Source organism: Pseudophryne corroboree, chromosome 11, assembly GCF_028390025.1.
Source record: "Pseudophryne corroboree isolate aPseCor3 chromosome 11, aPseCor3.hap2, whole genome shotgun sequence".
Lineage (NCBI taxonomy): Eukaryota > Metazoa > Chordata > Amphibia > Anura > Myobatrachidae > Pseudophryne > Pseudophryne corroboree.
The window spans coordinates 100,253,683-100,267,652 of record NC_086454.1 but is presented as its reverse complement, the minus strand read 5'-3'; the positions used below and the strand labels follow the sequence as shown (position 1 = coordinate 100,267,652).

General features: G+C 49.1%; 1 protein-coding gene across 1 annotated transcript in view; it reads left to right on the top strand.

The window, feature by feature from the left end:
* Positions 1-13,715, top strand: part of PTS (6-pyruvoyltetrahydropterin synthase) — a 37,814-nt gene extending 24,099 nt beyond the window's left edge. The window contains exon 6 of the mRNA XM_063946110.1: positions 12,326-13,715. Within this exon, the coding sequence (XP_063802180.1) occupies positions 12,326-12,449 (124 nt within the window). The 3' untranslated portion in view covers positions 12,450-13,715. The remainder of the gene's footprint in view (positions 1-12,325) is intronic.
* Positions 13,716-13,970: the final 255 nt, after the last annotated feature.

Here is a 13,970-nt window from a genome sequence, read left to right as displayed (position 1 = left end):
ACTGGGAGCCCAGCCGCCGGCATACCCTACTACACCCGGTATAATACTACCAGCGTTCTATTGCTATAATAACCAGTAACAGCTGCCGATACTGGACAATTAGGAGCCTCCAATACATCCAGAGACTCTATACTAGTCCAGTAAAGAGGTAAATGCACATTTCTGTACCAGGACTATTTTATATAAAACAAAAATAACATTTTTTTTTTGTATTTTTACAACTACTGTTTTTATGACAATTTATTTTTGTTATAAATAAACAGCATACTGGTAATTTCCACCCTATTGAAGTGATATTTCTCTAACGTCCTAGTGGATGCTGGGACTCCGTCAGGACCATGGGGAATAGCGGGCTCCGCAGGAGACAGGGCACATCCAAAAAAGCTTTTAGGTCACATGGTGCGTACTGGCTCCTCCCCCTATGACCCTCCTCCAAGCCTCAGTTAGGTTTTTGTGCCCGTCCGAGAGGGTGCAATCTAGGTGGCTCTCCTAAAGAGCTGTTTAGAAAAGTTTTTTTTTAGGTTTCAATCTCAGTGATTCCTGCTTGCAACAGGATCACTGCATCGAGGGACTTAGGGGAGAGATTTCCAACTCACCTGCGTGCAGGATGGATTGGAGTCTTAGGCTACTGGACACTTAGCTCCAGAGGGAGTCGGAACACAGGTCAGCCTGGGGTTCGTCCCGGAGCCGCGCCGCCGATCCCCCTTACAGACGCTGAAGAGACGGCAGAACGGAGGTCCGGAAAGCAGGCGGCAGAAGACTCCTCAGTCTTCTTGAAGGTAGCGCACAGCACGGCAGCTGTGCGCCATTGTTGTCACACGGCTCACTGACTCAGTCACGGAGGGTGCAGGGCGCTGCTGGGGGCGCCCTGGGCAGCAATATAATTACCTTTAGTGGCAAAATAAATACATCACATATAGCCATTAAGGCTATATGTATGTATTTTAACCCAGGCCAGTTTCTTAAAAACCGGGGAAAAGCCCGCCGAAAAAGGGGCGGAGCTTATTCTCCTCAGCACTCAGCGCCATTTTCCTGCTCAGCTCCGCTGGTGAGGAAGGCTCCCAGGTCTCTCCCCTGCACTGCACTACAGAAACAGGGTAACAAAGAGAAGGGGGGCATAAATTGGCGATATTTATATATTAAGAGCGCATATATAGTAAACAACACCTTCTAGGGTTGTTTATATACATTTATAGCGCTTTTGGTGTGTGCTGGCAAACTCTCCCTCTGTCTCCCCAAAGGGCTAGGGGGTCCTGTCTTCGATTAGAGCATTCCCTGTGTGGCTGCTGTGTGTCGGTACGTGTGTGTCGACATGTATGAGGACGATGTTGGTGTGGAGGCAGAGCAATTGCCGATGATGGTAATGTCACCCCCTAGGGAGTCGACACCGGAATGGATGGCTTTAGTTATGGAATTACGTGATAATGTCAGCACATTACAAAAGTCAGTTGACGAAATAAGACGCCCGGCAAACCAGTTAGTACCGGTTCAGGCGTCTCAGACACCGTCAGGGGCTGTAAAACGTCCTTTACCTCAGTCAGTCGACACGGGTACCGACACAGATGAATCTAGTGTCGACGGTGAAGAAACAAACGTATTTTCCAATAGGGCCACACGTTATATGATCACGGCAATGAAGGAGGCTTTGCAGATCTCTGATACTGCTGGTACCTCAAAAAGGGGTATTATGTGGGGGGTGAAAAAACTACCTGTATTTTTTCCAGAATCAGAGGAATTGAATGACGTGTGTGATGAAGCGTGGGTTAACCCCGATAGAAAACTGCTAATTTCCAAGAAGTTATTGGCATTATACCCTTTCCCACCAGAGGTTAGGGCGCGCTGGGAAACACCCCCTAGGGTGGATAAGGCGCTCACACGTTTATCAAAGCAAGTGGCGTTGCCGTCTCCTGATACGGCCGCCCTCAAGGATCCAGCAGATAGGAGGCTGGAAACTACACTGAAGAGTATATACACACATACTGGTGTTATACTGCGACCGGCAATAGCCTCAGCCTGGATGTGCAGTGCTGGGGTAGTGTGGTTGGATTCTCTGACTGAAAATATTGATACCCTGGATAGGGACAGTATTTTATTGACTCTAGAGCAATTAAAGGATGCTTTCCTTTATATGCGAGATGCTCAGAGGGATGTTTGTACTCTAGCATCAAGAGTAAGCGCGATGTCCATATCTGCCAGAAGAAGTTTATGGACGCGACAGTGGTCAGGTGATGCGGATTCCAAGAGGCATATGGAAGTATTGCCATATAAAGGAGAGGAATTGTTTGGGGTCGGTCTTTCGGACCTGGTGGCCACGGCAACTGCCGGCAAATCCACTTTTTTACCTCAGACCCCCTCCCAACAGAAAAAGACACCGTCTTTTCAGCCGCAGTCCTTTCGCTCCTATAAAAAGCGACCAAAAGGACAGTCTTATCTGCCGCGAGGCAGAGGAAAGGGTAAGAAAGGGCAGCAAGCAGCCCCTGCCCAGGAACAGAAGCCCGCCCCGGCTTCTACAAAGCCATCAGCATGACGCTGGGGCTTTACAAGCGGACTCAGGAACGGTGGGGGGTCGACTCAAGATTTTCAGCAATCAATGGGTTCACTCACAAGTGGACCCGTGGGTCCTGCAGATAGTATCTCAGGGTTACATGCTGGAGTTCGAAAGGTCTCCCCCTCGCCGGTTCCTAAAGTCTGCTTTACCAACGTCTCCCTCAGAAAGGACGTTGGTTTTGGAAGCCATTCACAAGCTGTATTCTCAGCAGGTGATAGTCAAGGTACCCCTCCTACAACAGGGAAAGGGGTATTATTCCACACTATTTGTGGTACCGAAACCGGACGGTTCGGTAAGGCCTATTCTAAATCTGAAATCCTTGAACCTGTACATAAAGAAATTCAAGTTCAAGATGGAGTCACTCAGAGCAGTGATAGCGAATCTGGAAGAAGGAGACTTCATGGTGTCCTTGGACATAAAAGATGCTTATCTACATGTCCCGATTTACCCCTCACACCAAGGGTATCTCAGGTTCGTGATACAAGACTGTCATTATCAGTTTCAAACGCTGCCGTTTGGGTTGTCCACGGCCCCTCGGGTCTTTACCAAGGTAATGACCGAAATGATGGTTCTTCTACGAAGAAAAGGCGTATTAATTATCCCTTACTTGGACGATCTCCTGATAAGGGCAAAGTCCAGAGAACAGCTGGAAGTCGGTGTAGCGCTAACACAAGTAGTGCTTCAGCAACACGGGTGGATTCTAAATCTTCCAAAATCTCAATTGACCCCGACAACACATCTGCTGTTCCTGGGCATGATTCTGGACACGGTTCAGAAAAAGGTATTTCTCCCGAAAGAGAAAGCAAGGGAGTTATCCGAACTTGTCAAGAACCTCCTAAAACCAGGAACTGTGTCAGTACATCAATGCACAAGAGTCCTGGGAAAGATGGTGGCTTCGTACGAAGCGATTCCATTCGGCAGATTCCATGCACGAACATTTCAGTGGGATCTGCTGGACAAATGGTCCGGATCGCATCTGCACATGCATCAGCGGATAACAATGTCACCGAGAACAAGGTTGTCTCTCCTGTGGTGGTTGCAGACTGCCCATCTGTTAGTGGGCCGCAGATTCGGCATACAGGACTGGGTCCTGGTGACTACGGATGCCAGCCTACGAGGTTGGGGAGCAGTCACAAAGGGAAGAAACTTCCAGGGCGTGTGGTCAAACCTGGAGACGTCTCTTCACATAAATATACTGGAGCTAAGAGCGATCTACAATGCTCTAAGCCTGGCAAAATCGCTGCTTCAGGGTCAGCCGGTGTTGATCCAGTCCGACAACATCACGGCAGTCGCCCACGTAAACCGACAAGGCGGCACGAGAAGCAGGAGTGCAATGGCAGAAGCTGCAAGGATTCTGCGCTGGGCGGAGAATCATGTCGTAGCACTGTCAGCAGTGTTCATCCCGGGAGTGGACAACTGGGAAGCAGATTTCCTCAGCAGACACGACCTTCACCCGGGAGAGTGGGGACTTCATCCAGAAGTTTTCCACATGATTGTGAACCGTTGGGAAAAACCAAAGGTGGACATGATGGCGTCTCGCCTCAACAAAAAATTGGACAGGTATTGCGCCAGGTCAAGAGACCCTCAGGCAATAGCTGTGGACGCTCTGGTAACACCGTGGGTGTACCAGTCAGTGTATGTGTTCCCTCCTCTGCCTCTCATACCAAAGGTACTGAGAATTATACGGAAAAGAGGAGTAAGAACAATACTGGTAGCTCCGGACTGGCCAAGAAGAACTTGGTATCCGGAACTTCAAGAGATGCTCACGGAGGATCCGTGGCCTCTACCTCTAAGAAGGGATCTGCTTCAGCAGGGACCTTGTATGTTCCAAGACTTACCGCGGCTGCGTTTGACGGCATGGCGGTTGAACGCCGGATTCTAAAAGAGAAGGGCATTCCTGAGGAAGTTATTCCTACTTTAATTAAAGCCAGGAAAGAAGTGACCGCACAACATTATCACCGCATTTGGAGAAAATATGTTGCGTGGTGTGAGGCCAAGAAGGCTCCAACGGAAGAATTTCAATTGGGTCGATTCTTACATTTCCTGCAAGCAGGATTGTCTATGGGCCTCAAATTGGGGTCCATTAAAGTTCAAATTTCGGCCTTATCAATTTTCTTCCAGAAGGAATTGGCGTCAGTGCCTGAAGTACAAACTTTTGTCAAAGGTGTACTACATATACAACCCCCAATAGTGCCTCCAGTGGCACCGTGGGATTTGAACGTGGTTCTAAATTTTCTCAAATCTCATTGGTTTGAGCCTTTAAAATCGGTAGATTTAAAATACCTTACATGGAAGGTAACCATGCTGTTGGCCCTGGCTTCAGCCAGGAGAGTTTCGGAGTTGGCAGCTTTGTCATACAAAAGCCCATATCTGATATTCCATTCGGACAGGGCAGAATTGAGGACACGTCCTCAATTTCTCCCTAAGGTGGTTTCGGCATTTCACTTGAACCAGCCTATTGTGGTGCCTGCGGCTACTAGCGACTTGGAGGACTCCAAGTTACTGGACGTTGTCAGAGCATTAAAAATATATATTTCAAGGACAGCTGGAGTCAGAAAATCTGACTCGTTGTTTACATTGTATGCACCCAACAAGTTGGGTGCTCCTGCGTCTAAACAGACGATTGCACGTTGGATATGTAATACAATCCGACTTGCACATTCTGTGGCAGGCCTGCCACAGCCTAAATCTGTAAAGGCCCATTCCACAAGGAAAGTGGGCTCATCCTGGGCGGCTGCCCGAGGAGTCTCGGCATTACAACTTTGCCGAGCAGCTACGTGGTCAGGGGAGAACACGTTTGTAAAATTTTACAAATTTGATACTCTGGCTAAAGAGGACCTGGAGTTCTCTCATTCGGTGCTGCAGAGTCATCCGCACTCTCCCGCCCGTTTGGGAGCTTTGGTATAATCCCCATGGTCCTGACGGAGTCCCAGCATCCACTAGGACGTTAGAGAAAATAAGAATTTACTTACCGATAATTCTATTTCTCATAGTCCGTAGTGGATGCTGGGCGCCCATCCCAAGTGCGGATTGTCTGCAATGCTTGTACATAGTTATTGTTACAAAAATCGGGTTATTACTGTTGTTGTGAGCCATCTGTTCAGAGGCTACTTCGTTTGTGTTATCATACTGTTAACTGGGTTCAGATCACAAGTTGTACGGTGTGATTGGTGTGGCTGGTATGAGTCTTACCCGGGATTCAAGATCCTTCCTTATTGTGTACGCTCGTCCGGGCACAGTACCTAACTGAGGCTTGGAGGAGGGTCATAGGGGGAGGAGCCAGTACGCACCATGTGACCTAAAAGCTTTTTTGGATGTGCCCTGTCTCCTGCGGAGCCCGCTATTCCCCATGGTCCTGACGGAGTCCCAGCATCCACTACGGACTATGAGAAATAGAATTATCGGTAAGTAAATTCTTATTTTCTGTTGTAACCTGCACTTATTCCACCAGCTTTTCTCTTACGTCCTAGAGGATGCTGGGGACTCCGTAAGGACCATGGGGTATAGACGGGCTCCGCAGGAGACATGGGCACTATAAAGAATGGGTGTGCACTGGCTCCTCCCTCTATGCCCCTCCTCCAGACCTCAGTTAGATCCTGTGCCCAGAGGAGACTGGATGCACTACAGGGGAGCTCTCCTGAGTTTCTCTGAAAAATAATTTTGTTAGGTTTTTTATTTTCAGGGAGCACTGCTGGGAACAGGCTCCCTGCATCATGGGACTGAGGAGAGAGAAGCAGACCTACTTAAGTGATAGGCTCTGCTTCTAAGGCTACTGGACACCATTAGCTCCAGAGGGAGTCGGAACGCAGGTCTCCCCCCCGCCGTTCGTCCCAGAGCCGCGCCGCCGTCCTCCTCACAGAGCCGGAAGATTGAAGCCGGGTGAGTATAAGAAGAAAGAAGATTTCAAGGCGGCAGAAGACTTCAGATCTTCACTGAGGTAAGCGTGCAGTGCTAACGCTGCGCACCATTGCTCCCACACACTACACACACTAGCGGGCACTGATGGGTGCAGGGCGCAGGGGGGGGCATCCTGGGCAGCAATAATAACCTCTATATCTGGCATTATAATAGACACTGCGGAAGCAGTAATTCTTTAAATCCCCCGCCAGTTTTGAGATACTTTGAGCGGGACCGAAGCCCGGCGCTGGAGGGGGCGGAGCTTGGTCCCTCAGCACTAACCAGCGCCATTTCTCCACAGAGATCTGCAGAGAAGCTGGCTCCCGGGTCTCTCCCCTGCTGAACACGGTGATACAGGGCTGAAAAGAGGAGGGGGGGGGGGGGGGCACTTGTAAGGCGCAGTGAGTGTATTAACACCGTGATTAATATAAAAGCGCTATTATCTGGGAGTTTATTTTCCAGTGTCAGTTGGCGCTGGCATACTCTCTCTGTCTCTCCAAAGGGCCTTATTGGGGGGGAACTGTCTCCTTATAACTATATCCCTGTGTGTGTGGGGGTGTCGGTACGAGTGTGTCGGCATGTCTGATGCGGAAGGCTCCGCTAAGGAGGAGGTGGAGCAGATGATTGTGGTGTCTCCGTCGGCAACGCCGACTCATGATTGGATGGACATGTGGAATGTTTTAAATGCAAATGTGACCTTATTACATAAGAGATTGGACAAAGCAGAGTCCAGGGAAAAAGCAGGTAGTCAATCCACGGCTTCGGCTGGGTCACCGGGCCCTTCTGGGTCTCAAAAACGTCCCCTATCCCAAATAGCAGACACTGATACTGACACGGATTCTGGCTCCAGTGTTGACTACGATGAGGCGAGGTTACACCCAAGGCTGGCCAAAAGTATTCATTATATGATTGTTACAATAAAAGATGTTTTGCATATCACAGATGACCCCTCGGTCCCTGACACGAGGGTGCGCATGTATAAGGAAAAGAAACCTGAGGTAACCTTTCCCCTATCCCATGAGCTTAACGAGTTATTTGAAAAAGCTTGGGAAACTCCAGATAAAAAACTGCAGATTCCCAAGAGGATTCTTATGGCATATCCTTTCCCTGCACAGGACAGGGTACGTTGGGAATCCTCACCCAGGGTGGACAAGGCTTTAACACGCCTGTCCAAGAAAGTGGCGCTACCGTCTCCGGACACGGCAGCCCTCAAGGATCCTGCTGATCGCAGACAGGAAACTACTTTAAAGTCTATTTATGCGCATACAGGTGCTTTGCTCAGACCGGCAATAGCATCGGCATGGGTGTGTAGTGCAGTTGCAGCTTGGACAGATACCTTGTCAGCTGACCTTGATACCCTAGATAGGGATACCATTTTATTGACCTTAGGCCACATTAAAGACGCAGTCTTATATATGAGGGACGCTCAAAGAGATGTTGAGCTGCTGAGTTCGAGAGCCAACGCCATGGCGATTTCTGCTAGGCGAGCCCTGTGGACCCGCCAATGGACAGGTGATGCCGACTCAAAGAAGCATATGGAGATTTTGCCATACAATGGTGAAGTTTTATTTGGGGAAGGTCTCGTGGACCTGGTTGCCACAGCTACCGCGGGTAAATCTACCTTTTTGCCTTTTGTTCCCCCGCAGCAAAAGAAAACTCCACAATATCAGATGCAGTCCTTTCGGTCGCATAAGTCCAGAAGAGGTCGTGGCTCATCTTTCCTCGCCAGAGGTAAGGGTAGAGGAAAGAGAGCACCTGCTCCGGCTAGTTCCCAGGAGCAGAAGTCCTCCCCGGCTTCTACTAAATCCACCGCATGACGCTGGGGCTCCACTGAGGGAGTCCGCACCGGTGGGGGCACGTCTTCGACTCTTCAGCCAGGTCTGGGTTCTGTCAGACGTGGATCCTTTGGTGATGGATATTGTATCCCAAGGCTACAAACTGGAATTCGAAGAGGTGCCCGCTCGCCGATTTTTCAAGTCGGCCTTGCCAGCTTCTTCCCCAGAGAGGGAAGTAGTGTTCGCTGCAATTCAAAAGCTGTATCAACAGCAAGTGATTGTCAAGGTTCCCCTAGTCCAACAGGGGAAAGGGTACTATTCGACCCTGTTCGTGGTCCCGAAGCCGGATGGTTCTGTCAGACCCATTTTAAATCTAAAATCCCTAAACCTGTACTTGAGAAAGTTCAAATTCAAGATGGAATCGCTCCGGGCTGTGATCTCCAGTCTGGAAGGGGGGAATTTTATGGTGTCACTCCACATAAAGGATGCATACCTTCATGTCCCCATATATCCTCCTCATCAGGCGTACCTGAGTTTCGCTGTACGGGACTGTCATTACCAGTTTCAGACGTCGCCGTTTGGGCTTTCCACGGCCCCGAAGATTTTCACCAAGGTGATGGCGGAGATGATGGTGCTCACAATTATCCCATACTTGAACGATCTCCTGATAAAAGCAAGATCGAGAGACCAATTGCAGAAGAGCGTGTCGCTCTCCCTGAGAGTGCTACAACAACACGGTTGGATTCTCAATCTGCCAAAGTCACAATTGATTCCAACGACTCGGCTATCATTCCTAGGCATGATTCTGGACACGGAACAGAAGAGGGTTTTTCTCCTGATGGAAAAAGCCCAGGACCTCCAGAACATGGTCAGAGACTTGTTAAAACCAAAAAGAGTGTCTGTTCATCAATGCACTCGAGTTCTGGGGAAAATGGTGGCAGCCTACGAGGCCATCCCCTTCGGCAGGTTTCATGCAAGGACGTTTCAGTGGGACCTCCTGGACAAGTGGTCAGGATCCCATCTACTAATACATCAGAAGATAAGCCTGTCCCCCCGGGTCAGGGTGTCTCTCCTGTGCTGGCTGCAAAGTGCTCACCTTCTAGAGGGTCGCAGGTTCGGCATTCAAGACTGGGTTCTGGTGACCACGGACGCGAGCCTCCGAGGATGGGGAGCAGTTACACAAGGAAGAAGTTTTCAGGGCCTATGGTCAAGCCAGGAGGCTTGTCTACACATCAACGTACTGGAATTGAGGGCCATATACAACGGCCTACGACAAGCGGAGAATCTTCTTCGCGACCTACCGGTTCTGATTCAATCAGACAACGTCACAGCCGTGGCTCATGTAAACCGCCAAGGCGGGACAAGGAGCAGAGTGACAATGGCGGAAGCCACCAGGATTCTTCGCTGGGCGGAAAATGACGTAAGCGCTCTGTCAGCGGTCTTCATTCCGGGAGTGGACAACTGGGAAGCAGACTTCCTCAGCAGACACGATCTCCATCCAGGAGAGTGGGGACTTCATCAAGACGTTTTTACAGAGATAACAATTCTTTGGGGAATTCCTCACATAGACATGATGGCATCACGCCTCAACAAGAAGCTTCGGAGGTATTGTGCCAGGTCAAGGGACCCTCAGGCAGTAGCGGTGGATGCCCTGGTGACACCTTGGGTGTTTCAGTCGGTCTATGTGTTCCCCCCTCTTCCTCTCATCTCAAAAATATTGAGAATCATAAGACAAAAAAGAGTGAAAACAATCCTCATTGTTCCAGATTGGCCTCGAAGGGCCTGGTATTCAGATCTTCAGGAAATGCTCACAGAAGATCCATGGCCTCTTCCTCTCAGGGAGGACCTGTTACAACAGGGGCCCTGCGTGTTCCAAGACTTACCGCGGTTACGTTTGACGGCATGGAGGTTGAACACTGAATCCTAGCTGGGAAAGGTATTCCGGAGGAAGTCATCCCTACTCTGATAAAGGCTAGGAAGGAAGTGACGGCAAAACATTATCACTGTATCTGGAGGAAATGTGTTTCTTGGTGTGAAGCCAAGAATGCTCCTACGGAAGATTTCCATCTGGGCCGTTTTCTCCACTTTCTACAAACAGGAGTGGATATGGGCCTAAAATTAGGCCCCATGAAGGTACAGATTTCGGCCCTGTCTATTTTCTTTCAGAAGGAATTGGCTTCTCTCCCAGAAGTCCAGACTTTTGTAAAGGGAGTGCTGCACATCCAGCCTCCTTTTGTGCCCCCAGTGGCACCTTGGGACCTTAACGTGGTGTTACGGTTCCTGAAGTCTCACTGGTTTGAACCTCTTCAAACGGTTGAATTTAAATTTCTCACTTGGAAGGTGGTCATGTTGTTGGCCTTGGCATCTGCAAGGCGGGTGTCCGAATTGGCGGCCTTGTCTCACAAGAGCCCCTATTTGACCTTCCATGTGGATAGAGCAGAGTTGAGGACTCGTCCTCAATTTTTGCCTAAGGTGGTTTCTTCATTTCATATGAACCAACCTATTGTAGTGCCTGTGGCTACGGGTGACTTGGAGGATTCCAAGTCCCTGGATGTAGTTAGGGCCTTAAAAATCTATGTAGCCAGGACGGCTCGGGTTAGGAAAACAGAAGCACTGTTTGTCCTGTATGCAGCCAACAAAGTTGGCGCGCTCCTGCTTCGAAGCAGACTATTGCTCGCTGGATCTGTAACACGATTCAGCAGGCTCATTCTATGACAGGATTGTCGTTAACAAATTCGGTAAAGGCCCATTCCACTAGGAAGGTGGCCTGTTCTTGGCGGCTGCCCGAGGCGTCTCGGCTTTGCAGCTTTGCCGAGCAGCTACCTGGTCAGGTTCAAACACTTTTGCAAAGTTCTATAAGTTTGATACCCTGGCTAATGAGGACCTTGCGTTTGCTCAGTCGGTGCTGCAGAGTCGTCCGCACTCTCCCGCCCGGTCTGGAGCTTTGGTATAAACCCCATGGTCCTTACGGAGTCCCCAGCATCCTCTAGGACGTAAGAGAAAATAAGATTTTAAACCTACCGGTAAATCTTTTTCTCCTAGTCCGTAGAGGATGCTGGGCGCCCATCCCAGTGCGGACAAAATCTGCAAGGCTTGTATATAGTTGTTGCTTACATAAGGGTTATGTTACAGTTGAGATCAGTCTTTAGCTGATACTGTTTTGTTCATGCTGTTAACTGGTTGCGTATGTTCCAGGTTATACGGTGTGGATGGTGTGGGCTGGTATGAATCTTGCCCTTAGATTAACAAAATCCTTTCCTCGTATTGTCCATCTCCTCTGGGCACAGTTTCTCTAACTGAGGTCTGGAGGAGGGGCATAGAGGGAGGAGCCAGTGCGCACCCATTCTAAAGTTCTTTATAGTGCCCATGTCTCCTGTGGAGCCCGTCTATACCCCATGGTCCTTACGGAGTCCCCAGCATCCTCTACGGACTAGGAGAAAAAGATTTACCGGTAGGTTTAAAATCTTATTTTTACTATTTACCCCTTCAGTGCTTGTAGTATTTTGGGGGCGCTGTCCAGGTAATGCAGGCGCCCCCGGACCGTGTGGGGGGCTGGCCGCGACGGCTGCGTGATGTCACACGCAGCCTCTGCGACCCAGGAAGTGATGAATGGCTACCTGCTAGCGTGCAGGAGCTGCGCTGGTAGGGAGCTTCTCCTCAGGTACAAAAGCATCGCCGCTGTGTGATGCTTTTGTACCTGTGTGGGGGGCAGAGCCAGACATGCGGGGCGGACTAACCCTGTGCTGGGTGTACCCCCGCATGTCTGTGAAACTGATCGTAGATGTGCTGAATTTAGCACCTCTACGATCAGGTCTGAATTAGGCCCATAGAGTCTACATGGAGCATGCACCAGCGAGAGAGCTGCACCTGTATGGAGACTGCACACAGAGGCCCCTCCTCTTAAACCACCCCTGCTTTATACCATGGTGTATCTAAAACATGTTACATTAAATATACTGCAAATTAACCCCCAAGGAACACTAATAATGAAATAGATCTTTAAACCTATATTTTCCAACTACAATGTATTTTGAGTTGTCTCCACGGCCGTATGTTTAGTGATAGTAAAATGATGGCTAATGGTGCTGCTTTCTCTTCTATGCAGTTCTGTAGAGAATGTGGCCGTATTCATCTGGGACGGCCTGCAGGAGCGTCTCCCTGCAGGACTTCTGCATGAGGTGTGTGTGCATGAGACTGAGTGCAACAGTGCTACATACAGAGGGGAGTGAGATCACCCAGATGGAAGAGCAACAGCCAAACACCGTAACCTGGCTTGGAGACAAAGAGGCTGCCTCTAACTGAGCAGAAATCAGCTGTACTCTATCTTGGTTTAGGGAATCTTGGTACTCAGCATCTTGGTACTCTCTAACTCATGTACACCCCTTGAAGATCTATTTACTGTATCTAATCTTCAAACTGTTCCGTGAGTTGGGAAGTTGAGAGAGAATTTGAAGGCCTATTTTCCTAATATAGTATGAGTGCACTGCAGAGCTACAGCTTACAGTAGTCTCCTAATAATGTATTTATACATATTTTTTTATCCCGATTTCCTGATAAACAATTTCATAATTAACAAAATTTATATTCCCTATTTCTGCAGCTGGGTGCACTGTGTTCCACAGGGAATACATTGGGGTGTAGAGTTGGATATTGATCCAGAGGCACCAACATGCTAAAGCTTTGACTGTCCCCAGGATGCATTGCACCGTCTCCTCTATAACCCCGCCTCTGGACACTGGAGCTCAGTTTGTAAGTTGGTGCCTGCATAGCAGGTCACTTAACAGGGGCGGCTGCGCTGGGCAGCCCTGAAAAGAGGTTTTTAGAAGACTTCAAGGGCCACAGCACTTTCTATGTCATTATGACATGCTGTGCTGCGGCTCCATCACCTCCCCAGCATCGCTGCATACTCCTGCAGCTGGTTCCCGGGTACGTGCAACAGAGGCGCACCGGTCCACAGGCACACCTCCGCTGATGCTCTCCAGGATCGCGTGGCTGCACATCAGGGAGGAGGTAAGAGGGTCGTCCAGGTGGGACCCGCTGGTAAATCGCGGTCCCAGGAGACGGACCGCGCCGCTGGTGTGGACACTCTACTGCACAGGGACACCACTATATCCACCAGGGCAGTGTGCACAGGTCGAATTTTAAAAAATCCGTTTTACATAGGCTCCACAGTACCCAGTGGTGAGGACCAGCATAGGGCATAAGGCGCTGACCTGTAGCCTTCCCCCAGCTCCGGGCGCCATCTACTGCTGGTGTTCCCGCCCTGGAGCTGCATTTCACTCTCCCTCACTCCCTGACAAAGATTTTGGTGCCATCTTTACACAAGTAGCTGCGGCTGATTACAGTCACTTAAGTATTCTACAAGTGATTGTAGACAGTGTTAGTTAAGAACAAGTGTACTTTTACCTAAATATTTAGTACAAGTATTCTGAGATATACATCCAGTATCTACTGTGCGTTGTTATTTATATATATATATATATATATATATATCTTCCCTTGCATAGATGCACTCTCCTATTCAACATGTAGGGTGCAACATTAATAGTCCCATTTTTGCGACCTCCAATATCTCCCGAAGCAAGTGCACTCACTACTTATTTCAATTCCAAAGTTTCACAGTTATTTTATTCAATTCAATCTGCAGGTACAGTTGTATTAATTCATTCCGTTCATGACCATGTCCATATGGGAGTCAAAACACCACTCCAAATTTATCCATCACATCAATGCACATTTATCGTTCCACT